The sequence below is a fragment of the Hemicordylus capensis genome, chromosome 1 (assembly GCF_027244095.1).
Source record: "Hemicordylus capensis ecotype Gifberg chromosome 1, rHemCap1.1.pri, whole genome shotgun sequence".
NCBI lineage: Eukaryota > Metazoa > Chordata > Lepidosauria > Squamata > Cordylidae > Hemicordylus > Hemicordylus capensis.
In genome coordinates, this window is record NC_069657.1 from 451,033,531 (window position 1) to 451,058,788 (window position 25,258).

Sequence of the window (25,258 nt, forward strand, 5' to 3'; positions counted from 1 at the left end):
AGGAAGGAAAATAAATAAATAAATAAAGATTTAGAGGAAGGAAAAGAAAGAAAGATTTAGAAGAAGGAAAAGAAAGAAAGATTGATTCATAGGAAGGAGAAGAAAGAAAGAAAGATTTAGAGGAAGGAAGGAAGAAAGATAGAAAGGAAGGAAGGAAGGAAGATTTAGAGGAAGGAAAAGGAAGAAAGCCACACCCGGTCCCCTCCGATCACGGGCTCCGCCTTGCAGACACTAAGCAGAGAAACGAGAGTCACAGGAGCCAAGGGAGAAGCAGACCATAGGGGCGGGGGGGGGGGGGGGCAGCCAAGGGGCGGAGTCACGTGAGGCGAGTCAGGCGCCGCTCTCGCAGCTGGTGGGGCGAGGCGACCACGTGGAGTGAGTCAGCAGCGGCGGGAGGAGCCGGGGGGGAGGCGGGCTACTGCCTGGGCGCTAGAAAAGGAAGCCGGCTTCGGGGTCTCAGAGGGTTGCCGGCCGCTGTCTCTGCTGCGGAGCGCCGCTGCTCGTCTCGCTCTTGGCTCAGGTGAGGGAGGCCGCTTCTTGTCTAGGGGGCTCACGGCCCCGATCCTAGCCGTGGGTGCGTGCTTGGAGCCAGGCTGGGGGGTGGCCGACCTTGCAGGGCTGGCCTGGAGTCTCCAGGAGTCGTGGGGGGGGCGGCTGCTGGAAGCAAATCCCAGAGGCTCGAATGGTCCGGAGGAGGAGGTTGGGGTGGGCTGGGCGTTTTCCGGGCGTCGCTTTAGACGGAGCTGGCCAGCCCAAGCGGGGGAAGGAGCAGGCTTCCCTTGTAGCGGGAATCCCGTGATGTTGACTACCGCTCCCATCATTCCTAGCCAAAGGTCCCTGCAGCTGAGGCTGATGGGAGCTGTAGTCCACCGCATGTGGAGATCTGTTGCAGAAACCGTGTGGCGGAGGCGGGTGCGGGGCTCTGCATGCCCCGAGGGTGGCAGCTCTTGGGCGTGGGTGCAGCAGCGGGGGAGACGGCCGCAGCTGGCCTGGGCAAGCATGCCGCCGCTGGAGGCTTGGCAGACCTGCTGCATCCCGGTGCCTGCTTGCTCTCGAGGAAGCCTGTGTGGGCTTGCGGCCTTGGAACGGGCAGGCGGTGCTGCTTGGCTGGGTGGCGGAGCGGCCCCTTGGGGTGCAGAAGATGCCGGAGGAGAAAGCATACCTCGAGGAGCTGCTGCCAGTCCGAGTGCTGAGCGAGGAGAACTGCTGAGCGGGGGCCTGGCTCCGTAGGAAGCTTCCTCCTGTGCTCAGACACAAAAACCGAAACGCTCCCCTAGATCGTGGCGGTGGTAGAGCGGCTGCTTTGCATGATTCAGGAGGCCCCAGGGCCGCTCTCGGGCCGGGAGAGACTCCGGCCTGAAACCTTGGAGAGCCACTGCCAGCCAGTGCAGGCCACGCTGCGGTAGAAACGGCCAGACTGGGTAAAAAGCAGCATCTGGTGGTTTCCTAACAGCGCAGTTGAGAGAACTTGGGGAGGTACCGGCAAGTAGGGAATGCCTTTCTGAGAAGCCACTACCTATATTTATTTATTAAATGAAGGAAAACCCCTGCTTTCTCTAAACAAAATAATGAACACTGAAAAAGAGGATCTACCTCCTCTTTTAACCCCTGCTAACTTGACAAAGAGGCACCTTTTAACGTGGTGATTCTCTTTTCTTTTAGCAGGGGGAGAGTGACTGGCACTGTCCATCCCCAGCACACTAGTACCTCCCGTGACTGTTACTGGTGTCTATCTGATGTTTCTTTTTAGATTGTGAGCCCTTTGGGGACAGGGAGCCATCTTATTTTTTATTTTTTAATTTTTTCTGTGTAAACTGCCCTGAGCCACTTTTGGAAGGGTGGTATACAAATTGAATAAAATAAATAAATACATTCCCCCAAACATCTATGCCTAAACCTAGAGCCTGGATTCCTGACCTTGAGTGCCTAGATGGTGTTGGGACTATGCTTCTCATCATCTCTAGCCCCAAATATCAGCAGCTGGTGGGACCAACAACATCTGGAAACCCTGACAGAGCGTATTAGCTGTAGCTGAGTTTAAAGTCGGGAAAGGGGGCAAGGCAGGACTGGTGCTCAGTGGCAGAGCCCTGCATGCAGCAGCATCTGCTTTCAGTATCAGGGCTGGGAAAGACCATTGCCTGGAACCTTGGAGAACTGCTGCCAGTCAGATCCCTAAGCTAGCTGGACCAGTGGTCTGACTCCATCTAAGGCAGCTTAATGCGTTCATAATTTGGTTCATGGGAAAAAACCTGTCTGGCTTGTAGGGATCTTTTGTGTGTGAGATGCATGACCTCCATTGAGATGGTTCTGGCGTGACCTGGGTGTCACCTTGACATAGTTGTAGACTTCTGCTCTGTGCTATAGCATCCTCAAAAGCTGCACCCAAGTGTCCAGGTTTTATATTTCTACTGCTAACCCGCTCTCTTGTGTGAAAGGGTGGGGCAGACCTGCCATTATTTATTATTTATTTGAAATATTTATACCCTGCCCCTCCAATGCAGTACTGCTCGGGGTGGCTCACAACAATAAGATAGACACAGATACAATAGAAGTAATAAAATTAACTAATTGGTTTTTTTAAAGTCAGATTAAAACCACAATTATTAGGTTCAAATTTAAACTGAAAATTATAAAAAGCTAAAGAGCCTACCAGATATAACCCCACCCCCCAAAAATGGAGCATTAAAAAGCCTCCTTAAAAAGGTGTGTTCTAAGATGAGGGAGGGAGCATGGCAAAGCTTTTCAGGGAGGGCATCCCAAAGCCGAGGGGCCACAACCAAAAAGGCCCTGTCTCTAGTCCCCTTGAACTGGATCTCTGTTAGTGGCGGGGTCATGAGCGGGGCCTGAGATGACGAGCAGATGGTCCTGGCAGGTTCATATGGGCACAGGAACACAGGAAGCTGCCATATACTGAGTCAGACCATTGGTCTATCTAGCTCAGTATTGTCTTCACAGACTGGCAGCGGCTTCTCCAAGGCTGCAGGCAGGAATCTCTCTCAGCCCCATCTTGGAGATGCTGCCAAGGAGGGAAGCTGGAAACTTCTGCTCTTCCCAGAGCAGCTCCATCCCCTGAGGGGAATCTCTTCCAGTGCTCACACTTCTAGTCTCCCATTCATATGCAACCAGGGTGGACCCTGCTTAGCTAAGGGGACAAGTCATGCTTGCTTCCACAAGACCAGCTCTCCTCTCCACGGCGAATGCGGTCCGACAGGTACCCCGGCCTTCAGCCATGTAGGGCTTTAAAGGTCAATACATGTGAAATGTGTGTCTGGTTGTGTGTCTTAGAAGAGAGATCCGTTCTCCAGGGTCTCCGTGGCTTCTGGAGGCTGGGCAGACTCTTGCCCAGGGTTGCACCATCAGGGGAGCAACGTGGGGAGGCCTTCTTGTGCAGGTGCTTATGGGAGAGAGAAGGGAAGCGGGGAGGAGTAGGTCATGCCAACTGATACGAGGGTGGTGGGAGAACTCTTCCAAGAGCAGGGCGTGGTGTGTTGGCGCTCATGGCCTTGCCGTGAGTGGCCTGTCCTGATCAGGTTTGCTTAGGAGGAGGCTTCATTGACGGCAGTGGTATTTGCTTGTTGGGAGGTATGGTTGGGGTCATGCTCCATGCTCCCTACTGAGTGGGGCAGCCATGAACGGCTTTTTTTTTTTGTATTTGCAATCAGGTTTGTTAATCTGCTCAAAGGACAGGTCTTCCCACTCCTGCTATTGTCTTCTTTTGCTTTGCTTCTAGGCGTGCCAGTCCTCATGCCTGTTTCCAAGGAGAGAATTGGAGTGCTGTCTTTGGAATAACTAATACAGCCGAAAGGGGGTGGGGGTGACCATCTAGCCTCTATTTCTGGGGGCTGGTATCCATCTAAAGCCGTGGTTCCAGACCCTGGGCCCCCAAGGTTCTTGGAATACAGTCTCATCATCCACAGCAGCTGGGGGTGATGATTTTTCAAATTACATTTATAAACCGCCCCATTCAGAGGGCCCTGGGCGGTATACAACAACTTTTAAAAAGACATTAAAACACACAATTCAGTGCTAAAAACAATATAAAAACAATTCAAAAACAAAACAATTTAAAATACTTTTAGAAAACAACAACACTCCAAGCCTTGGAAGGCCAGGCCAAACAAATACGTTTTTAGGGCTCTTTTAAAGGCCGACAGCGAGCCTAAACTGGAGCTTGTAGACAGGTTGTAGTCCAACAACCTGGGGCCCTCAAGTTGGGAATCACTGCCCTAGATCGGGGCCGCACAATGTTGGCCCCCTTGAAAGTGTTGGAATACAACTCCCATCGTCCCTGACTCTTGGCCACTGTGGCTGGGGATGATGGGGGTTGTAGTCCAGCACCAGCTGAAGTTGTGGAGCATTGGTGTTGGGGAGGTGGGAGTCTCAGCAGTGGGGAAGATGGCACATCCGGGTAGCTCCGGGGAAGCTTTGCAGAAGTTTGGTGTGTGTGGGGGGGTGGAATTGGAGAGTGGGATCCCTGAGTTTTTTCTGCAGCTGCTGCAAAGTGGCTTGGCTTGGCTGTGGGCCTGTGCCCTGATCAACAAACAAGGTTTGATGCGATTTCCGGGGGGGGGGGGGGCGTGGTGTCTGCCTTACAGTCTGAGACTGAGTCAGGCTTGAGCAGACCCCGGTGGAGAGCCAGGCCAGATGGAAGGGCCCCCTGCTCCGCTGCACTAGTTCCTGGGCTCATGAACCCTAGGGCGTGTGCATGCTAGTGAGTTAATACAGGCCGGAGTTGGCGTCTGCACCCTAGAGCCTAGCGGCCTTGGCAGCCCACAGTGGGCATTTCCCGAGAGGTGCCCAGCAGAGGTCTCCTGGTAAGTGAAAGTGGAGAGGTTGAGTGCTTGGCTGGCCAACTCCCGAGCAAACCTCCAGGAACTTGTTTGTGCAGCCTTTGTCGTTCAGCTTGGTTGCGTGAGAGTTGGAGGGAGAAGCAGCCAGTGGGGTGTGCTTGGGTGTCTCTCCCCGGCCACCAGGCTGGGCCCTGGCTGAGCCCTGTGGCTGCCAGCCAGCTCTGCCTGCTCTCTGAATCGCGGAGGCTTCTTGTCTTTCCAGGAGGATGTGTGTGTCTTGACGCAAACGGGACTCCTTCCCTCTCCTCTCGGAAAAGGCAAGTTCCAACTGCCTCCGACGGGTAATTAACTGGCTTCTAGGTTTGCGGAGGCTTGCAGGAACTATGCCTGCAGTCCAAGGTCTGGTTGTTTGCAGTGCGGTCACGAGTGGTCGGTTGCGTGTGTGTGTGTGGGGGGGGGCAATCTTGTTTACCCCAATCCCTCCTGGACGTTGTTTATTTTGCTTTGCACAGCCGATCTTGGAAGCCTGTGATGTTGATCTTGTGTCTGGGTCTTCCCTCCCCCTTCCCCCAGCCTTGTTAACTGTTCCTCGACTGTGGCTTTGACACATCTGAGAGGGAGTTCTGATTGAATTTCCCTTCGGTAAATGGACCGTGGCAAATGCAGGAAGGGGGCTCTACAGTTCACCCCAAACCACAGTACATGCCATAGCTAAGTGTTCTGAATCAACTCTTAGGAAAGGGAAGTTGCTTTTTCAGTTCCGTAGGCAGTAAGAATGTATCCACACATATCCCCTACACAAAAAAATGGCTTTTGATATGTGAAGTGGATATCCAAAGTGGCTCTTAAGACACTGAATTTACCTGAATCCAATACTAGGTTTTTCCCCAAGTTCTCTAATGTTGGAAATCAGAGGGGAGTCTTAAATTCAGAGTGTTCTTCATTTTGGGTAAAAAAAAAGAAAAAGGTATAACTAGTATCTAACCTCTATCTTATTCCTAACTCATGTTTTCTGACATACCTTAAATTGAGTCACCTTGTAGTTGGGTAACAGTATGTAAGCATCCCACCTGATCTCTACCAACAGAGGGGAGCAAAAATTTAAGCAATTGAACTGCACACTATGAAGAAAAGTTCTTGGCACTCAGGAACCGCAGCCTGACTGCACATGCTAAAGTGCCCCTACAATTGATGGGGAGTTGGTTGGGCAGTAGATACTTGGGGTGAAGGAGGTGGGAGATGCACAGACCCAGGTACAGCTGATTTAAAGCCCCCCTTCTCCAATGATCAAGCCATCTAATGGCACAGCGGGGAAGTATCTTGCCATCGAACAAGAGGTTGCTGGTTTGAATCCGCATTGGTATGATTCCCAGACTATGGGAAACACCTCTATCGGGCAGCAGCGATATAGGAAGATGCTGAAAGGCATCCTCTCGTACTGCGCAGGAGGAGGCAATGGTCAACCCCTCCTGTATTCCACCAAAGACAATCACAGGGCTCTGTAGGTGCCAGGAGTCAACACCGACTTGACAGCACAACTTTAGAGCCTCCAAACCAGCTCCCAAATTGTGTGGTTTGACTTGGCCCTTCACTGCAATGGGCTTTGATCCTGATGGGCCCAGATGCTGCAAAAATGCATGGGCTCTCTGGCATTTTCAGGGGGTGGGTATGCAATGCTTGGTGTTCTTGGACATGGCTTCACCGCTGGTTTGTGGTGGCAGCAGGTATCTCCCACTTTCCCTTTCGGCTATGTGCTTCTCTCTCTTCTTGTTTCAGTTTGTGCCTCAACTACCCCAGGCTCTCCAGCTGTAGCTGAATTTACATGATCCCCAAGCACAATGCAGTAGTGAAAGTTGTAGGCCAGCAACAGCTGGTGAGCCTCCAGTTAGCTAGAAGACCTCCGAGGTCCCCACTCTAAAATACTAGGCGGCAAGAATATGTATTGGGGTCACAACTCTGAACATGTCTGCTTACCCAAGGAAGCATCATGAGCTTATTTCTCTGCGAATACTTCCTGAATTGCAAGCCATGTGTAGGTTTGCATAACTGACAGTGTAGGTTTAGTCATGAGGGTCCAGTTCTCTAAAGACAGCTAGCAGCAGCTGTTCTAAATGTAGTGTTGGGAAACCATCTTGTCTGCAAACTGCAGAGCTGTTAGTTTCACAATTAAGCTAGATTAGCAGCCCCGGCTCGTCTTGGTGTGAACCTCTTTTATAGTGAAATATCAGGCTCTAGCCGAGGGATTCTCAGCCTTGGGTCCCCAGATGTAGTCCAACTTGCATCATTCCCAGCCTTCAGCCACTGTGGTGGCAGATTTATTTTATTTATTTTATTTATTTTATTTTTATACCGCCCAAAACTTATGTCTCTGGGCATTTTACAACAAGATAAAAACAAAAGTAAAACATTAAAAACAAAAACAAGAAATTTTAAACACAACAATTTAAATTTTTTAAAAGAATATTCTAAAACTACATTTAAAACATTAAACAATCAAAACAATATCAGTTAAAAGCCTGGGTGAACAGATGCATCTTTAAAGACTTTTTAAAAATAGTCAGAGATGGGGAGGCTCTTATTTCACTAGGGAGCGCTTTCCAAAGCCTCGGGGCAGCTACGGAGAAGGCCCGTCTGTGAGTAGCCACCAGACAGGCCAGATGATGGGATCTGTAGTCTATCAACATCTGCAGACTCAAGGTTGGGAACCCCAGCGGTAGCATTTTGCAGTCCTCGAGTCTTGTGACAAGCTGCATTGATTCAGTAGCCTGTGGAATCTTTTCACAAGGCTATAGACTGCAGCTGTTGAATGTGCGTGTTTAAAATAGGGGAAATGGAGAGTGGCTGAACTACACACAACATCTGCATCCGACTGCTGGTTTCTCTAGCTTGGCCTCCCAGGTGTGCAAGCATGTATACTTCCACCTGCTGAAGGGAGCAGTGTTCCCTGTCAGAGGGAATCCCAGATGTTGTTGACTATAGCTCCCAGAATCCTTAGCTGCAGTGGGCTTCGGCTGGGGATGCTGAGAGTTGTAGTCAACATCTGGGATTTTCTGTTAGAGGGAAACTCTGGAAGGGAGTTCGTTTGTTCGGTCTATTGGTATGCTGCTTTTTCATAATGGGTTACTTATTTATTTTATCAGATTTGTACACCGCCCCAAACTTTAGTCTCTGGGTGGTTAACAGCATAAAACCAGTTAAAAATATGTACAAAAAAACTCAAAACAATTTAACAATTTAAAAATAAACAAGGGATTAAAATCTAGATATTTTTAGGAAGCTGAGCAAGCTTGGGCGAAAAGATGGGTTTTCAGGTGTTTTTTAAAAATTGCCAGAGATGGGGAGGATCGTATCTCAAGAGGGAGTGCATTCAAAAATAAATAAACAAGAGGGAGTGCAATGCAAAAATAAATAAATAAATTCCACAATCTTGGGACAGCGACTGAGAAGACCCGTCTCTGTGTAGCCACCAAACGGGTTGGCGGTAACTGGAGACGGACCTCCTCAGTTGACCTCAATGGGCGGTGGGGCTCGTAGTGAAGAAGACGCTCTCTTAGATACCCAGGGCCTAAGCCGTTCAGGGCTTTATAAGTTATAACTAGCACTTTGTATTTTGTCCGGAAACCTATTATGCCCAGAGTCAGTTACAATACATAAGAAAATGGCAATGAATAGACCAAATTTAGACAATAGTACCATCACATTGGTACAACAGTTATTCATATAAGAAGTGTGTCAAATTATTGAATTGAGAAGGGGCTATAAGCCCCAAGTCTGTTCCTGACCTGGGTGGAAACTCGGAGGGCAAAGTAACTTCTGAACAGGACGTATTGTTTGGTCTGCTTGCTCATCAAGTTAGAAAACTATGGGGGGGAAAGCTTTCATTTGGAGCAGTGGGTTTGGGGTTCTAGGAACCTGCAAGGGCAGGCAGTTGGGGTGGCATGACTCTTAAGGATTGTACATCACATGAGTCGAATCATTTCCCCAGTGCTGCATTTAAGGGTGGTTGGGTAAAGTGTAATGTGCACTCCTTATGCAATGTGACTCTGTCGGTTAAAAATGTGTTGGCTTCTGAGCCAATCGGCAAACTGGGGATGATTTGCAAAGCTTGCTGTCTCTAGATAAGAGCTATTAGGTGTGCAAAACTCCCGGTTTAGGAAATGCACCCAAAGCTTGGTTCTCCTGGGACAGAGTAACTGTCAATGAGAAATGTATAAGAACTCAAGAGAAAAATCCTCTCTAAGAATACTAGTAAAGTGTGCCAACTCCTGGCAACCAAAGAGCCATGTGGTTGTCTTTGATAGAATGCAGGAGGGATTTACCATTTGTGGCCTAGAGTGCTGGGCTAGGACCGGGGAGACCCGGGTTCAAATCCCCATTCAGCCATGAAACTAGCTGGGTGACTCTGGGCCAGTCACTTCTCTCTCAGCCTAACCTACTTCACAGGGTTGTTGTGAGGAGAAACTCAGGTATGTAGTACACCGCTCTGGGCTCCTTGGAGGAAGAGTGGGATATAAATGTAATAATAATAATAATAATGTGCAGAGTCCAGAACCATCCACTGCTGTTCAGGCTGTACTGCTGGGTGGAGTGCCAGGGTTTAGAGGAGCTCGCATAAAGTGCCCTCTTGCTGCCCCACATCGGCTGCCCTTAGAAGCCTCTTAAAGGCAGGATTCCCCTTTGCTTGTAAAGGGGAATCCTCACCGGATTCCCCTTTACAAACATAGTCTGTCGAATGGACTGGGCCCAGTAACGGACTGGGCCCAGTTCAGTTGGAGCTCAAACTGGGCTGGTTTGCCCCGAACCCGGTTCCATTCGAATTGGTTCTGCACACCCCTAGTTGCTGCTCAGATGTATTGTTGATTAAAATGTATAATGCACCTCTTTCAAGTAGATAATAGATCCCCACACTAGTCTTGATGTCTGAGGATTAGAGAACAAATAACTCATAAACCCAGCCTGAAAAAGCACTGTTTCAGGAGCAAAGGTGGTAGGGAACAATGTTACGGGTGGGGTCAATTGAATGGAATAAGGAAAGATTGGGCAATCTTACTTTCCCATCCTGGACAATAGGTGGGATATCTTTTTTTTTTAAACAGCTTTGTCTTGATTACACCATGCTAGATCTGCAAGGTCACACCTGGTGTTTTGTGTGAAGAAGGAACAGCTCTTCCCTGGCTACTTGCTGCTCAGGCTATCCCAGGGCTGCCCTCCTGCAGATGTTGGCCCATAATCCCTGGCTGTTGACTGCTGTGGCTGGGCAATGTGGGAGTTGTAGTCCAAAAACAGCTGGAGGGCTGAAGTTGAGCAGCCCTGGGCTATCCCATGTCAAGCAGATACCTTGGCCTAGTTCTCACCGAGGTGGTACAATAAGAGGTCGTACAATTCGTGTATCAGTTCTGCCACTTCAGTTTTGGGTGGGGACTCAGGGTGGGGGGTGTTCCACCACACATTTTTTTTTTTTTTTACAAAACCAAGAACTGAATGTGCCTCAAGCTCTGTTGGATGTGACATACCCTACCCTACCTTCTGAGCTTGAAGCAACATGGGCTTCAGGGGGCAGGAGGAGAGATCAGGCTCATCTTGCAATTGTGTGGTGGTCCCTGCCTCTTCCCAGCTCCAACATTGGGGAGGTGGTCCAGCCCACCCAGCAGGCAAGGCTGGAGTGGCAACTCGCTGCCACTTTTCCAACCCCAAATTTGAAGTTGAGGAGGGGGACATGGGATTGCTTCGGAGCTCATGCAAAGGGGCAATAGGAGGTCAAGGTCCTGGGAAGGGGCCAACCCCAGGTTTTGGCTTGCCTACCCAAACTAGCCAAGAACTCTGGACAGGCATTCTCCTGCTGTGCTAGTTCTCTGTCGGTGGGGAATTCATTTGTTTGGTGGAGTGTCAAGAATGTGAACTCCCACCTGCGGTCTGTCCTTGGACAACCTGACACAGACTTTCTTGGGCAGTGAGTGCTAAGCCCTTGACTACTCTCCCTAAGAGTGATGATGGGCATAATAGGAGTTAGCAGGGTGAGCCCAGCTCTGTCACTGGCCAGTTGGAGGACTGGCTTGGACATGATTATTACATTTATATACCACCCAATCCAAACACATCTGGGCAGTGCACAACAACAAAAACAAAACCCGCAAAGCAGTCGTTACAAAAACAATCCATGCAAATGAATCTTAATGGGTTAAAACCAAAAACAGCTAAAGCATTTAAAACAGTTAAAACATCAGCCTGGCCTCCACTCCCTGTTCTGGGGATGGGGGGTGACTGAACTGGCAGGGGGCAGTCGGAGCCATGCGCAGCTGGATTCTGCTTCAGACTTCAGCACCTGACCTCAGAGTAGGGTTGACATGCACTGGTCAGTTGACCTGTCAAACATTTCATGTAGCCAAGAATACCACTTTGTGGATAGCAGCTTCCATCTCTTTAACTTCATCATGGGGCGCGCGCGTGTGTGTGTGTGTTAGCAAGGACAGGGAAGAGGGCTGTTTGCCCTTTCACCCTGCAACAGTCAGGAATACAGAACTTGGTGTAGCTTAGCAAACTTCTGGGCTGGAGGGCCACCAACCACTACTACAGGTGAAGCTCGAAAAATTAGAATATCGTGCAAAAGTTCATTAAGTTCAGTAATGCAAATTAAAAGGTGAAACTGATATATGAGATAGACACATTACATGCAAAGCGAGATAAGTCAAGCCTTAATTTGTTATAATTGTGATGATCATGGCGTACAGCTCATGAAAACCCCAAATCCACAATCCCAGAAAATTGGAATATTGTGAAAAGGTTCAAAAGTAGGCTCCAGGTGTCCCACTCCAATCAGCTAATCAATCCATAACACCTGCAAAGGGTTCCTGAGCCTTTAAATGGTCTCTCAGTCTGGTTCATTAGGAATCACAATCATGGGAAAGACTGCTGACTTGACAGTTGTGCAGAAAACCATCATTGACACCCTCCATAAGGAGGGAAAGCCTCAAAAGGTAATTGCAAAAGAAGTTGGATGTTCCCAAAGTGCTGTATCAAAGCACATCAATAGAAATGTGGAAGAAAAAGGTGCACAAGCAGCAGGGATGACCGCAGCCTGGAGAGGATTGTCAGGAAAAGGCCATTCAAAAGTGTTGGGGACTTTCACAAGGAGTGGACTGAGGCTGGAGTTAGTGCATCAAGAGCCACCACACACAGACGGATCCTGGACATGGGCTTCAAATGTCGTATTCCTCTTGTCAAGCCGCTCCTGAACAACAAACAACGTCAGAAGCGTCTTACCTGGGCTCAAGAAAAAAAGAACTGGTCTGTTGCTTAGTGGTCCAAAGTCCTCTTTTCTGATGAGAGCAACTTTTGCATCTCATTTGGAAACCAAGGACCCGGAGTCTGGAGGAAGAATGGAGAGGCACACAACGCAAGATGCTTGAAGTCCAGTGTGAAGTTTCCACAGTCTGTGTTGATTTGGGGAGCCATGTCATCTGCTGGTGTTGGTCCACTGTGCTTCATTAAGTCCAGGGTCAACGCAGCCGTCTATCAGGAGATTTTGGAGCACTTCATGCTTCCTTCCGCAGACGAGCTGTATGGGGGTGCTGACTTCATTTTCCAGCAGGACTTGGCACCTGCCCACACTGCCAAAAGTACCAAAACCTGGTTCACTGACCATGGGATTACTGTGCTTGATTGGCCAGCAAACTCGCCTGACCTGAACCCCATAGAGAATCTATGGGGCATTGCCAAGAGAAGGATGAGAGACATGAGACCAAACAATGCAGAAGAGCTGAAGGCTGCTAATGAAGCATCCTGGTCTTCCATAACACCTCAGCAGTGCCACAGGCTGATAGCATCCATGCCACGCCGCATTGAGGCAGTAATTGCTGCAAAAGGGGCCCAAACCAAGTACTGAATACATATGCATGCTTATACTTTTCAGAGGTCCGATATTGTTCTATTCTTCAATCCTTGTTTTATTGGTTCCATGTAATATTCTAATTTTCTGGGATTGTGGATTTGGGGTTCTCATGAGCTGTACGCCATGATCATCACAATTATAACAAATTAAGGCTTGACTTATCTCGCTTTGCATGTAATGCGTCTGTCTCATATATCAGTTTCGCCTTTTAATTTGCATTACTGAACTTAATGAACTTTTTGCACGATATTCTAATTTTTCAAGTTTCACCTATACTTTCTGCCTGCTGGCCAGGCGTCCGTCTTCTGCAGTGCATTCTAATGATACCCCCTGCGTGGTGGCATCACTGCAAAGACACCTCCCTGGCTAGGCAGAGGCAGCTGCACACGCAGAAGGTGGCAACAGCCAGGTAATGCAGGCTGGATAAACAGATCACACGATGGGCCATGTCAGTCCTGTGGGCCAAAGTTTGCCCACCTCTGATGGGAGAAGGACATGAGAAAACTAGTTAAGAACATAAGAACAGCCCTGCTGGATCAGGCCCAAGGCAGCTGTTCTAGTCCAGCATCCTGTTTTGCACAGTGGCCCACCAGATGCCGCTGGAAGTCCACAGGGAGAAGCTGATGGCATGCTTTATCTCCTGCTGTTACTCCCCTGCAACTGGTATCTAGAGGCATCCTACCTTGAGGCTGGAGGTGGCCTATAGCCCTCCGACTAGTAGCCATTGGTAGACCTCTCCTCCATGAAGTTATCCAAACCCTTCTTAAAGCCATCCAGCTTGTTGGCTGTAACCACGTCTTGTGGCAGAGAATTCCAAAAGTTGATTCTGCGTTGTGTGAAGAAGTACTTCCATTTGTTGGTCCTAAATTTCTTGGCAATAAATTTCATGGGATGACCCCTGGTTCTAGTGTTATGGGAGAAGAAGAATTTCTCTCTCTCCACTCTCTCCACTCCATGCATGATTTTATAGTCGTGCCTCCCCCGCAGTCATCTTTTTTCTAAACTAAAAAGCCCCAGGTGTTGTAGCCTTGCCTCATAAGAAAGGTCCTCTAGGCCCCTGATCATCTTGGTTGCCCTTTTCTGTACCTTTTCCAGTTCTACAATGTCCTATTCTAGATGTGGTGACCAGAATTGTACGCAGTACTCCAGGTGTGGCCGCACCATAGTTGAACTGATGCTGTTGAATTGCCTCGTTGCAACGGACTTTGAGAAACGGGTTTGTTTGCTTTGCTTCATTCCATGCAGAACTCTCTGTAAGTGTAAGCTGACCTTGGTGTTCCTGGAGGAAAGCCAAAAGCAAGAACCGTTCAGTGACTCATCCCACTCATAAAAACCTCCCCCTAACGTGTGTTTAAAAAATTAAATAAAAGAGCTATTGATATATTAAGCTCGTTTTGTAGTAACTGTTATGGTGATTACAAAAACCAAGTAAATAGCAAGCATTATTTTATTGTTGTAATGTTCCTCTTCCACAGAAAAGTTCTCAGTGGTTTCCTTAGAGGAAAGGAAGAATAGATGGTATTCCCCAAAGGGCTCACAATCCGCCCAGAGACTTGAGTTTTGGGCAGTATACAAATGTGTTAAGTAAAAATAAATAAAAAAGAAACACAAGGTAGATGCCAGCAATGGCCACTGGAGGAATGCTATGCTGGGTTGGGTAGATGGTTACAGAGGAGGCTGCCTGACATAGGAAGTCAAACCATTGGTCCATTGAGCTCAGGATTGTCTACACCAGGGCTGGGGAAACTTTGCCCTCCATCTGTTTTTGAGCTACAACTCCAATCATTCCCGGTTGGTAGCTGGGGGTGATGGTGGTGGTGTTATTTCAACAGCTGGAGGGGCAACGTTTGCCCACCCCTGGTCTGCACAGACTGGCAGGTGCTCTTCCCAGAGCAGCCCCATCCCCGAGGGAATATCTTGCAGCGCTAGCGCATGTAGTTGCCCCTTCAAATGCAAACCAGGGTGGACCCTGCTCAGCAAAGGGGACAGTCTCCCTCTTAAATAGAAGAGAACCACCACTTCAAAAGGTGCCGCCTTGTCAGGTTAGCAAGGGATGGTTAACTCCTCCTTTGTTCTAATGCAGTTAAAGATTTTAAAATCCCTGAGCGATATGTAGTCAAATGCCCAATCCCACTTTAGAGAGATGAGTACCTCTTGGACGGAACACAGTCCTTCCTGGGAGGTGCTAAATTGTCCCTGCACCCCGAGACATCCTTCTGCAAGAGCTTTGTGTGAACTGTGCATGCTGCTAAAATGGTTTAACCTCAATCTCTTGGCTTTGCCCACCCACTAGGAGTTGCATTATTATACCTCTTATTTCTGTCTCTTCCATCTTTCCATGCATTGTGCAAAATGTGTGTGGTATTGCTGTGACTAAGACTTGCCCTGGCTTGCTTCACTGCACTTCTGTAGGCTATCTCAACTGGAAGACTTGAGGTGTGTACTGTGCACCGTGGTTGCTTGACATTGGGTACCCTTTATACACCAAGGGGGTGTCCCAGATAGTTTTTGGGCTGAATTTCCGAGCAGTGCGCTAAGAGCCTAGTTGTAGGTCTAGAGTTCTTCTCTGGTCCTTTTTCTGGTCCACAAGACCAGCTCTCCTCCTTTTTCTCCAATAACAACCTAAAAGGAGGAGAGCTGGTCTTGTGGTCGCAAGCATGAATTGTCCTCTTTGCTAAACAGGGTCTGCCCTGGTTTGCATTTGCTTGGGAGAGACTACACATGAGCACTGCAAGATATTCTCCTCGAGGATGGAGCTGCTCTTGGAAGAGCACCTACATGCTTGCATGACGTTCCAAGTTCCCTCCCTGGCAGTATCTCCAGATAAGGCTGAGGGAGACTCCTTGGAGAAGCCACTGCTAGTCTGTGTTGACAATACTGAGCTCGATGGGCCAGTAGCCTGACTCAGTAGAAGGCCGCTTCTTGTGTTCCCAAAATGCCAAAAACTCTGGGTTGGTCCAGATCTCCGGATGCTGTTTACCTGCCCGGTTCTTTGCAAGTGGCTGCTGTGGATTCTGTGGGCCTGCCAATTGAGATGCCTGATGGTGCTCTGTCTTTGGATGCAGGATGGGAAGAAGGTTCTGCTCCTGTTATGGCTGCTCCTGCCAGCTGTCCAATACCACATTGCTCGTCACGCCAGACTGGCAAGTGGCATGGGGTTCAGCTCAGTGACAGAAGACCTGCATGTTCTGCAGGAGGTGCTGGGTTCCGTCCCTGGCAGCATCTTCCCAGGTCAGGCTGGGCAAAACTCCTGCATGAAACCTGGCAGTGCTGCTGCCAGTCAGAGTAGACAGTGCTGAGAGAGATGGACCATTGGGCTGATCTGGTACTAGGCAGCTTCTTTTTGTGGGATGGGGCCACAGCTCAGCACAGTGGTAGCTTAGCATGCAGAAGGCCCCAGGTTCAGTCTCTGGCAGCATCTCCAGGTAGGGTTGAGATGGCCCCTGACTGAAAACACTGGAGAGCTGCTGCCGGTTAGAGTTGAGCTAGATGAATCGATCTGACGTGGTATAAGGCCACTCGCTCTGGAGTCGGAGAATCGGATGCAGTTTGAAGGCTGTTTGCAGATAGTGATGTTGTGTAAGGTACTCGAGCATCCCAACTTGGAGGAGAGCTGATCTTTGTCGCCGAGCATGAGTTGTCTCCTTTGCTAAGCAGGGTCTGCCCTGGTTTGCATTTGGATGGGAGACTTCATGGGAGTGCTGCTCTGTTTCCTTTAGCTAGGGCCCTATCCCCTCAGTGGTAGAGGGCCTCCTTTGCATGCAGAAGGCCCCAGGTTCAATCCCTGGAAGCATGTCCAGGTAGGGCTGGGAGATGCTCCTGCCTGAAACCTTGGAGAGCTGCTGCCGGTCAGAGTAGGCAGTATTGAGCTAGATGGACCAAGGGTCTGGCTCGGTAGACGGCAGCTTCCTGTGTTCCTAACCTGAAAGTGGAGATAGGTGTGCTGTTAGCTCGACTGCAGTGTATCAATCGTATTGATTCTACAAGCAAAAAGTCCTTGGACACAGAAGGACATCGCGTTCCTTATTGGTCTGACTGTGTGACGACGAGTCTCCCTTCTCCTCCTCCTCCTCCTCCTCCTCAGGTCTCCTCTTGGGCCCGCTCTCCAAAATGTGGCAGTCCCTGGCAGTGCTGGGTCTCCTGGCAGCTCTGGTGAGCGCCCGCACCGTCCCCATCTTCCCTCCTCTTTCTCATGACTTGGTGAACTACGTCAACAAGCTCAACACTACCTGGAAGGTGAGTAGATTGCGGGGCAGGGGGGGGGGGCGTTTGGCAGAGAAACAGGCTGACTGCCCACCGGATGCGTGAGCTGGCATATGCCCCATTTCTGGCCTGGGGAGTTTGCCCTGGCCCAATATTAACTATACACCCACACCCGCTTGAAAGCATTCCGGTGCTATATTTTTCTGTGGGCTCCTTTCAGTGTCTAACTTTATTTATTTATTTTATTTTATCTGTCCATTTTGTACACTGCCCCAAACCATCATCTCTGGGCAGTTCACAACAACATAAAACAAGTTAAAACATACACAAAAATCTTGCATTTGTTTCTGCATGGCATCTAAACCACATCAAGTGTCCAATTCCCCCCCCACCCTGCCCTAACCGTATATTCAACTCTGGGAGTTGAAGTTGACAGGAAATCAATATGGTGGGGTTTTCGTGACATGAACAGGAAGGTCAAATTTATCCAATCGGACTCATATAGAGGATCACTATAGCCTCGAAAACTTGCCCAGAAAACCTTGAGGATAAAATATTCAAAATCTCGTGTAAAAGAATGGAAGCACTGTACAGGAAAACTTTCTGTAGTCACCCCTGAGTTCTGGAATGTGCTCCCAACCAATATACAAGGCTTGCCTTCTCTACTGACTTTAAAGGCCCACCTTTTCTAACCAGGTGATTAAATAGGTGACTTTTAATTAGCTTGATTTGAATACAGAGATTAAAGCCTAGCTCAAACCATTTGGTTTGTTCTAATCGGCTTCGTAGGTTGTTTAGACCAGTGGTTCCCAACCTGGGGTCCTTCAGATCTTGCTGAACTACAACTCCCAGCATCCCCAGCCACAATAAACTGTAGCTGGGGTTGATGGGAGTTGTAGTTTAGCAACATCTGCTGGAACCCAGGTTGGGAACCACTGGTTTAGGTGGTGTATACATGTAATTATAAACTTGCTAACTGGGCTGCAGCTTGATGCTTTGCGTGCAGATTGCAGAATGTCCTGGGTTCAGCCCCTGGTAGCTCCCAGGTGTAGCTGGGAAAGACCCCTGCTTGAAGCCCTGGAGAGCTATGGCTGTGCTGGACTGGATCGGACTCTGGCTACAGCAGTTCCATCTGTTCACCCCTGTGAATCTTCTGCAAAAAGCACTAATGTGGATGACTCTGTACTCCTGTGGGTCCATGGCTTTTCTAGGCTGTTGTCTTACTGCTCTAAGTTTCTTGGCCCATCTAGGCTATCTTCTTGGTGCTCCTCCACACAGTGCTTATCTTTAGGAAAAGGAGAGACCACTTCAGCCAGCTAGGTGCTACTTGTACATTCCTGATGATGGACCCCTTAAGCTCCATAGCCAGCTGCCTTGTACCTTTGTTGGACCTTTGGTCCATCTAGCTCAGTATTGTCTACAACTACTGGCAACAGCTCTCCAAGGCTTCCAGCAGGAGGCCAGCCCCACCTGGAGATCTCAAGGACCAAACCTGGGAAATGCTATATGCACAACAGACAGCCCCATCCCCTGGCATCTCTGGTGTGGAGGAATAGCTGCCTGCCCTGTCTGTGTGATGCCACATGCGGAGGATCCTTGGCAATCTCACTAGCCCTGTGATATCAATTCCTCTTACTGTTGCCACCAAGTCGAGTTCTTGGCTTTGGGCTGAGTCTACCACAAGAGCCTTTAAAACTCTGGTTGCAAAAACAAACCTTGGTAGAGTGGTAAGGCCTATAGGTGTGGGGTGGAGTAAACAGAAGCGACATTTTCCCCCTATAAACAAGAAATTTTACTTGGCAATTGGTTCACTACTTGAAAGTTGCTTCACAAGTTTAGTGTATAAAAACAAAACCACCAACCAAAAGAGAATAGGGCACAAACAAAATGTGGCCAAAAATGCATCCACCAATCTGACTCTGACTGAGCCATATAACTTAAGAGTCCTTGATGAACACCTTTAGCAACTCTGGCTTCTCCTTCTGCAGTCTCTCATCCTGGTCACAGGCTTGGGGTTCCGTCCGGCCTGGTTCTTCTGTGATTTCAGCTCTTGTTACAGCCACAGCACTGATGCTCTCAGCCTGGGCTAACACAGACACAGACGCAATAGACAGGAAATTGATCAATTATTTCTTTGTGTGTAGGTGATTTTTACTCCGCAAAAGGCCACATACTTGCCATCATCCCATAGCACGAGCAGAATTATATGCACTCTAGCTTAACCCGCGCAGAGCATCTGCACACTCATACATGATTGCTCCCCTCACCCCAGAGCCCCCCTCACTCACAGCCCCCTCACCTCAGAGATCTCTCCACCCTCACCACACTCCTCCTCCTCCTCCATCCCATTGCTTCCATCGCCCTCACCCCTCTTGGTCACGGCTGTAGTGTTGCTGGCACCTATTGGCCAAGCTGCAGCCCCCTATCCCTAGAGGCCTCCCCACAGGAGCAGCAGTGGTTGACCGGGCCGCTCCTTACTGCCATGAGCGCCATGGCCGCTCGTTCCCCTCAGGCCGCTGACAGGCCTGGGCCCATCCCTTGCCTTCCTGCCTCCCTCCGCCAATGGCCTCGGCAGCCCCAAACAGCGGTTGACTGGTCCCTTCTTTGCTGCCTCCATGGCCACTCATTCCCCTCAGGCCGCTGGAAGGCTTGGCCCGTCCCTTTCCCTCCCTTCTTTCTCTTCTCTCACCTCCACTCGCTCTTCCCCTCCCTTATTTCTTTCTCTCTCCCTTCCTGAGTTAACAGATCTTGTTCATCTTGTTTCCTCATCCAATTCACACAGTGGCAGCCTCCTTCCCCTGAAGAGGCTCTTTCCTCCCTCACGACCCCTCTTTGCAGACCCCTGCCCACGATCCTTTCATATACATAGATTCCTCTCCTCTACAATCAAGAGCATCTTCCAACCTGTAACAGTTGTATTCCAACTGTCCTTAACCATCGCAAGCTCCTCCTCCCTATCTGCATATGGAATCACCATGGTGCTTCTGCTCTCACAGGCTTCTCCTCCCCATCTACATATGGAATCCCCACTGCCCAATCAGGTGCTTCTGCTCATGAACTCTCGCAAGAGCTGCCACACACGGGATTAGCCATGAGTATGCCTTAGATAATTAAATATATAGATAGAAGATTAGCAGAATTATATATACTCTATTTCAAAATAAGATATATTTATTTAAGAAGCAGTGTATGTGTGCAGTTTAGGAATACACAACAGTACTTCACATTCCTAGACATAATCGTAGTAAAGTTTAAAAAAAGAGAGAGAAAATTATATTGGTATTTAAATCTGATTTTACAGAGAAATTCTAGCTTACTGTACTTTTGTATCCTCCTGTTCATGTAAGTCTGTTCTTCTTCCACATGGAAAGTATTGCAGCAAATGCAAATATGGATATGTAATCATATGATGCCTACTCATGCCTCACGAGTTTGGAAATTAAAGTGAAAGTAGTACGCAACAGTATTGCGTCTAGATGTAATTGCTTAAAAGGAGAGAAATTATCTTCTCCTAGTTAGATAAGAAACAACTGGAAAGGAAACACCTGAATCACCTGAATATTTTCCTGTACACCATTTTTTTTAGGTGGGATTCCCTTTTCTCTGATTTTTGAAGCTAGAATTCCCTGCGTTTGGGGATAATCCCTGCAGGGAACATCTCTGGACATCAGACTCTAGTAAAGAAGCCATATATATGTGTGTGTGTGTGTGTGTGTGTGTGTGTGTGTGTGTGTGTGTGTGTGTGTGTATACAACACATACACATATATATATCTCATGCACACACTTTTCTCTAATGATTTTTTAAACATCATTAGAGTACAACTTGAGTTCCCTCCATTTTTCAAAATGCAACCAATTAAATTAAATCTCCCTTACCTCCAAAATTAATTCAGTCCACTGAAATCTTGCTTGAGCAGAAGCCATGAACTTCTGACCCTGCCAGCTTTTTTCTAACAGAGACTTGGCAGCATTTTATACATATTCCTAAAACCTTTTTGTAAATAAGACTATCAATGCCATTCATTTTTGTTAAAATTCATTTAAAAGGGCTTATTTACAAAATGAGAATTGTAGACTTCGTCCCTCCACAAAGGGCAACAGAGATCATTAGAGCTGTTAGTCTGGACATTCTGAGGGTGCTTAAAAATGGCTTCTTCCTTTCTCAAAGGCTGGCTACAACTTCAACAATGCAGACATCAGCTATGTGAAAAAGCTGTGTGGCACATATTTGCATGGCCCCAAACTGCCATCAAGGTGAGGTCTTTCTGCTTCTGTATTTGCTGCACGTGTGTGGTGTGATTTTGGGCCTCTGCAAACAGTGGCTTCTTGATCTCAGGCGATCTTCTTTATTAGTACTTAAAGTTGCTAGAAAAAATGAGTATACAACCTGAGATGGGAAGGGCAGACATCAATTGCAGGAAAATGGTTTCTTACTTTTCCCCAAATGATTGGGCTCTCAGACTGTGGTGTGTGAGTGATATCACAGGCACTGTTCTGTGCGTGCCTGCAATAAAAGTGCGTGCCTCCTTGTCAAAACACAGGTTATTGCTGTTCTAGTTGCCTTTACAAAAGTTGTCCCAGCAACCCGACATGACTGCCTGTAAACTGCTCACGTCAGTCACCATTTCCCAGAACACAGGCAAACATCAGGCACTAAGTGCAGCTGGTTATGGCTACTGGATTCAGCTAGTGCAAATGGAGAGTGAGTGTGGTGTCATGTCTGGAGTGCTGAAATAAGCCTGGGAAGGCCCGAGTTCGAATCCCCACTCGGCCATGGAACTCACTGGGTGACTTGGCCTGGTCAGCCTAAGTTACCTCACAGGGCGGTTGTGAAGAAGGGAAAACTGGTGTATGCTGCCTTTAGCTTCTTGGAGGGAGGGCAGAGTAAGCATGTAATAACTGGAGTAAATTTAGCGAAGAACCCAGGGCCTGATGATTCCCAGGTGCCTGCTCACCATGGTGCATGGAAAGTGGTGTACTGCCTGGGCCAGGTGAGAGATGGACACGACCAGGGAGAGGAGTGAGCCAACAAGGTGGGGAGTGGACACGTGCTCCCCTCTTCCTGGCACATTTGTCCACTTCCTGTCTCAGCCAGCTGAACACCACCAGGAAAAGGATTGAGCAAATAAAGTGGGGAGTCTACACCCCGCCCCCGCCCCCATGGAGTAGAGGGCAGGCTGGCTTCTTAATGCTGGAGCTTCTTGGAGTTCAAGAGCAGTGGTTCTCAACCTGTTGATTATATTTATATTTATATCCCCACTAGTAAGCCTGCTGCAGGTAAATGTATCATGACAAGTACCAGGAGCATAATTACCAGAAAGAGCTGTGTCTTTAATACCCCTTGGTGTATGTGTTCTCTATCGGCCATCAACTACGTTTAAAGTGGCTTGCTTACATGGTGGTGGTCTGCAAAGGTATTTGACAGTGGTCCTCATAAAGGAAAGGTTTGGGAGCAACTGTCCTAGAGCCAAAAAAGAGCCTGGTCAAGGCGTGCTTTAAGCAGTTCAAGATTGCCGGGGTCCTGCTTGCCCATCTTTCTAAAACTTCATAGAGCAAGCCTGGCGGGTTTCCTGGGGAGGTAGATTATGGAGTGATGGGCAAGCACCAAGAAATCTGTCATCTTCCGGACTTTCTTCACGAAGCGGAGGGATGCTTCAACAAGGGTGTAGATGCAGGAGAATATCACCTTGTCTTGGTGTGGCTGCTAAATGGGTGTGTTTGTGCAAGGGGCTGGAGAGAAGCAAGAATGCACTTAACCTGAATCTGCTTTTGTGTGTATCTATCTCCCCTTTCTTGAAAGGGTTGAGTTCGCAGGCGACCTGGACCTGCCAGACAGCTTTGACTCGCGGAAGCAGTGGCCCAACTGCCCAACGATTGGCGAAATCCGAGACCAGGGTTCTTGTGGCTCCTGCTGGGTATGGCGATCTTCTGAAGATGAGCTGGGGGAAGCGGGGAATCTGAAGATGAATGTTAGGGGAGGGAAGTGGTGAATCTGACCTGACAGAGCCTATTTGTAAATGCTGTCTCTGATGCAACCTCATCAAGTATTGCTCTTGCTTTGGTTGGAGCCTCATTCCCATCATGAAGAACGGCCTTATTATGCATACTGTTTATTCATGCAGTCGGTATGCACTGGTGCAGAGGTCAGCAACCACTGAGAAGTGGAGGGTCAAGTCTTTATTTACTTGGGAGTCACGTGCTGGTAAGACATAATGACCGGATCGTTCCTGCCCCCAATTTCCAGCATGCAGCCCCTGAAAACCAGCCCTGAAGCTGAATGCTGCTAATTGGGCTAGCAGTGTGAGTGCAACGCAAACAATTTCACATGCCACTCTTGGCACCCAAGCCATAGGTTGCTGACCCTGTCGTGGCCTTCTCAACGTTGGTCCCCAGATGAAACAGGATTCTGGACTAGATGGGCATTTGGCCCAATCCAGCAGGGCTGTTCTTATGATCGGATGACATTGGCCTTTGTGGCTGGGGATGTTGGGACTCCCAACCCAATCTTCTGAAGACCTGAGATTGAGAACTCTGGCATGTGGAATTGGCAGCTGCTGTCCACCAAATAAGGGGAACTTTAATTTTATTTATTTATTCAATTTCTATCCCGCCCTTCCAGAATGGCTCAGGTGCTTGCTGTAACCAATCTTGGTTAAATGTTGTAGTTGTTAAAACTCCTCCAGCAGTTGAATTACAACTTTCATCATCCCCACCACAATTTTGGGCCAAGTTTGCCTACCCCTCTCTGAAAAGATGGAATAGAAATGTCTTAGGGGTGAAGCAAGAACTTAATTTCAGGATTGTTCTGTAGGCTTTTGGTGCCGTGGAAGCGATGTCAGACCGGACTTGTATCCACACCAATGGCAGGGTGAGCGTGGAGATCTCGGCCGAAGACCTGCTGTCCTGCTGTGGCTTGGAGTGTGGGATGGGGTGAGTAACCGGACCCTACAGAAGAGCAACCTGGGCTCCTGAATGGGGTGAAACTGTTGAGGAAATTCACTTAAGTGTTTCTGACGACCACCTACACACATTAAGAAGCTTGGCGTGGTTGAGGAAGGATTTATAACTTCTTTGTGGACAGAACTCTTTAAGTGACTTGTTGGCTGCTTTGTTGTGAACGATGTGAGTGGCAATCCCTGACCACATCAAGGGCTCTGCCTCTGTGCAGCCGATGTAGCCCTCTGGAGGAGTGGGGTGATGGCTCCGTGGAAGAGCATCCACACTAGGAGACACCCCTGGGAGGCTGCTGCCAGTTGGGCAATATGGGGTTAAATCGGGCCTGCTTAATTTAGGCCTCCCCAGCTGTTTGGACTACAGCTCCCATAATCCCCAGCCACAGTGGCCAGTAATTATGGGAGTTTTAGGCCAGCATCTGCTGGAGGGCCGAAGTTGAGCAAAACTGGATTAAATGGACCAAGGGGCTGGCTTGGTATAAAGCTGTTTCCTGTGTTGTGGCTTCCAAGTTTTGTAGGTTCTCTCCTTCTGGAAAAAGACAAGAACCTAAAAAAAAGTGAAGTTGTTAATAATAATTTGTGTACACTACAGATGCAATGGAGGCTATCCTTCAGGAGCATGGAAATTCTGGACTGAGAAGGGTCTGGTAACTGGCGGGCTTTATGACTCACATATTGGTGAGTAGTCACTGGCTGGGGGGTGAATGCCCTGCACAGCACTCTTTCACCTTCCTCTTGACTTGTGTTCAAGGTTTCACTGCTTTTCTGCTAAGAAGCACACGGGAGCGGCATACAAAGGGGTTGAAAAGCAAAACGACGATACACAGATGGGGAACTCTGCAATACAATAAAATGGCGAATAGCAGCCGTTACAGATTAAATCAGTGATCTGGGATTGATGCCTAGTCGGTTTCCACCAAAGCCTGATAGAGCAGCAAAGCTCTTACCTGGTGGCAGTTTTGCCCAGGGGCTGGGGTGTGGGGGGGGGGGGGTGGTGGTGGAGTCCCTTAATCTGCATCTTCTACAGACATCCATGTAGAAACCTCCCTCTCCAGCTCTTTCACTCTTCCAGATACAGAAGGGCTGGGACGATCAGCCTCCACAGCACTGCAGTGTAGCCTTCTGGTGGTGAAAGGCACTGCAGTAATGGTTGCTAGGAAGTGGTGATTGGTGCCCCCTGGGTAACTATTGCAGCATCCTTATTCCCCAAGATGTCTAGAGTAGACATACTCCTACCTTCCGTGCTGCTGTTCCCTTCCAGAAATGGCACTAGAACACGATTCTTGGCCATTATAAATATATCAGGCAGTGAATATTTATCTCTAGGCGGTGTTCATAACTTAAAATACAGCACATGTAAAAACAGATTAAAAATTAAATATTGAAATTTTAATAACATAACAGCCCTGCTGGATCAGGCCC

The 25,258-nt window shown here is 48.5% G+C and overlaps 1 protein-coding gene across 1 annotated transcript in view; it reads left to right on the plus strand.

The window, feature by feature from the left end:
• Positions 1-365: 365 nt before the first annotated feature.
• The window catches only part of CTSB (cathepsin B), a 31,934-nt gene continuing 7,041 nt past the window's right edge, over positions 366-25,258 (plus strand). The window contains exons 1-6 of the mRNA XM_053248395.1: positions 366-520; positions 16,763-16,914; positions 21,052-21,137; positions 22,684-22,798; positions 23,695-23,813; positions 24,429-24,514. Coding sequence (XP_053104370.1) covers positions 16,789-16,914; positions 21,052-21,137; positions 22,684-22,798; positions 23,695-23,813; positions 24,429-24,514 — 532 coding nt within the window. The 5' untranslated portion in view covers positions 366-520; positions 16,763-16,788. The remainder of the gene's footprint in view (positions 521-16,762; positions 16,915-21,051; positions 21,138-22,683; positions 22,799-23,694; positions 23,814-24,428; positions 24,515-25,258) is intronic.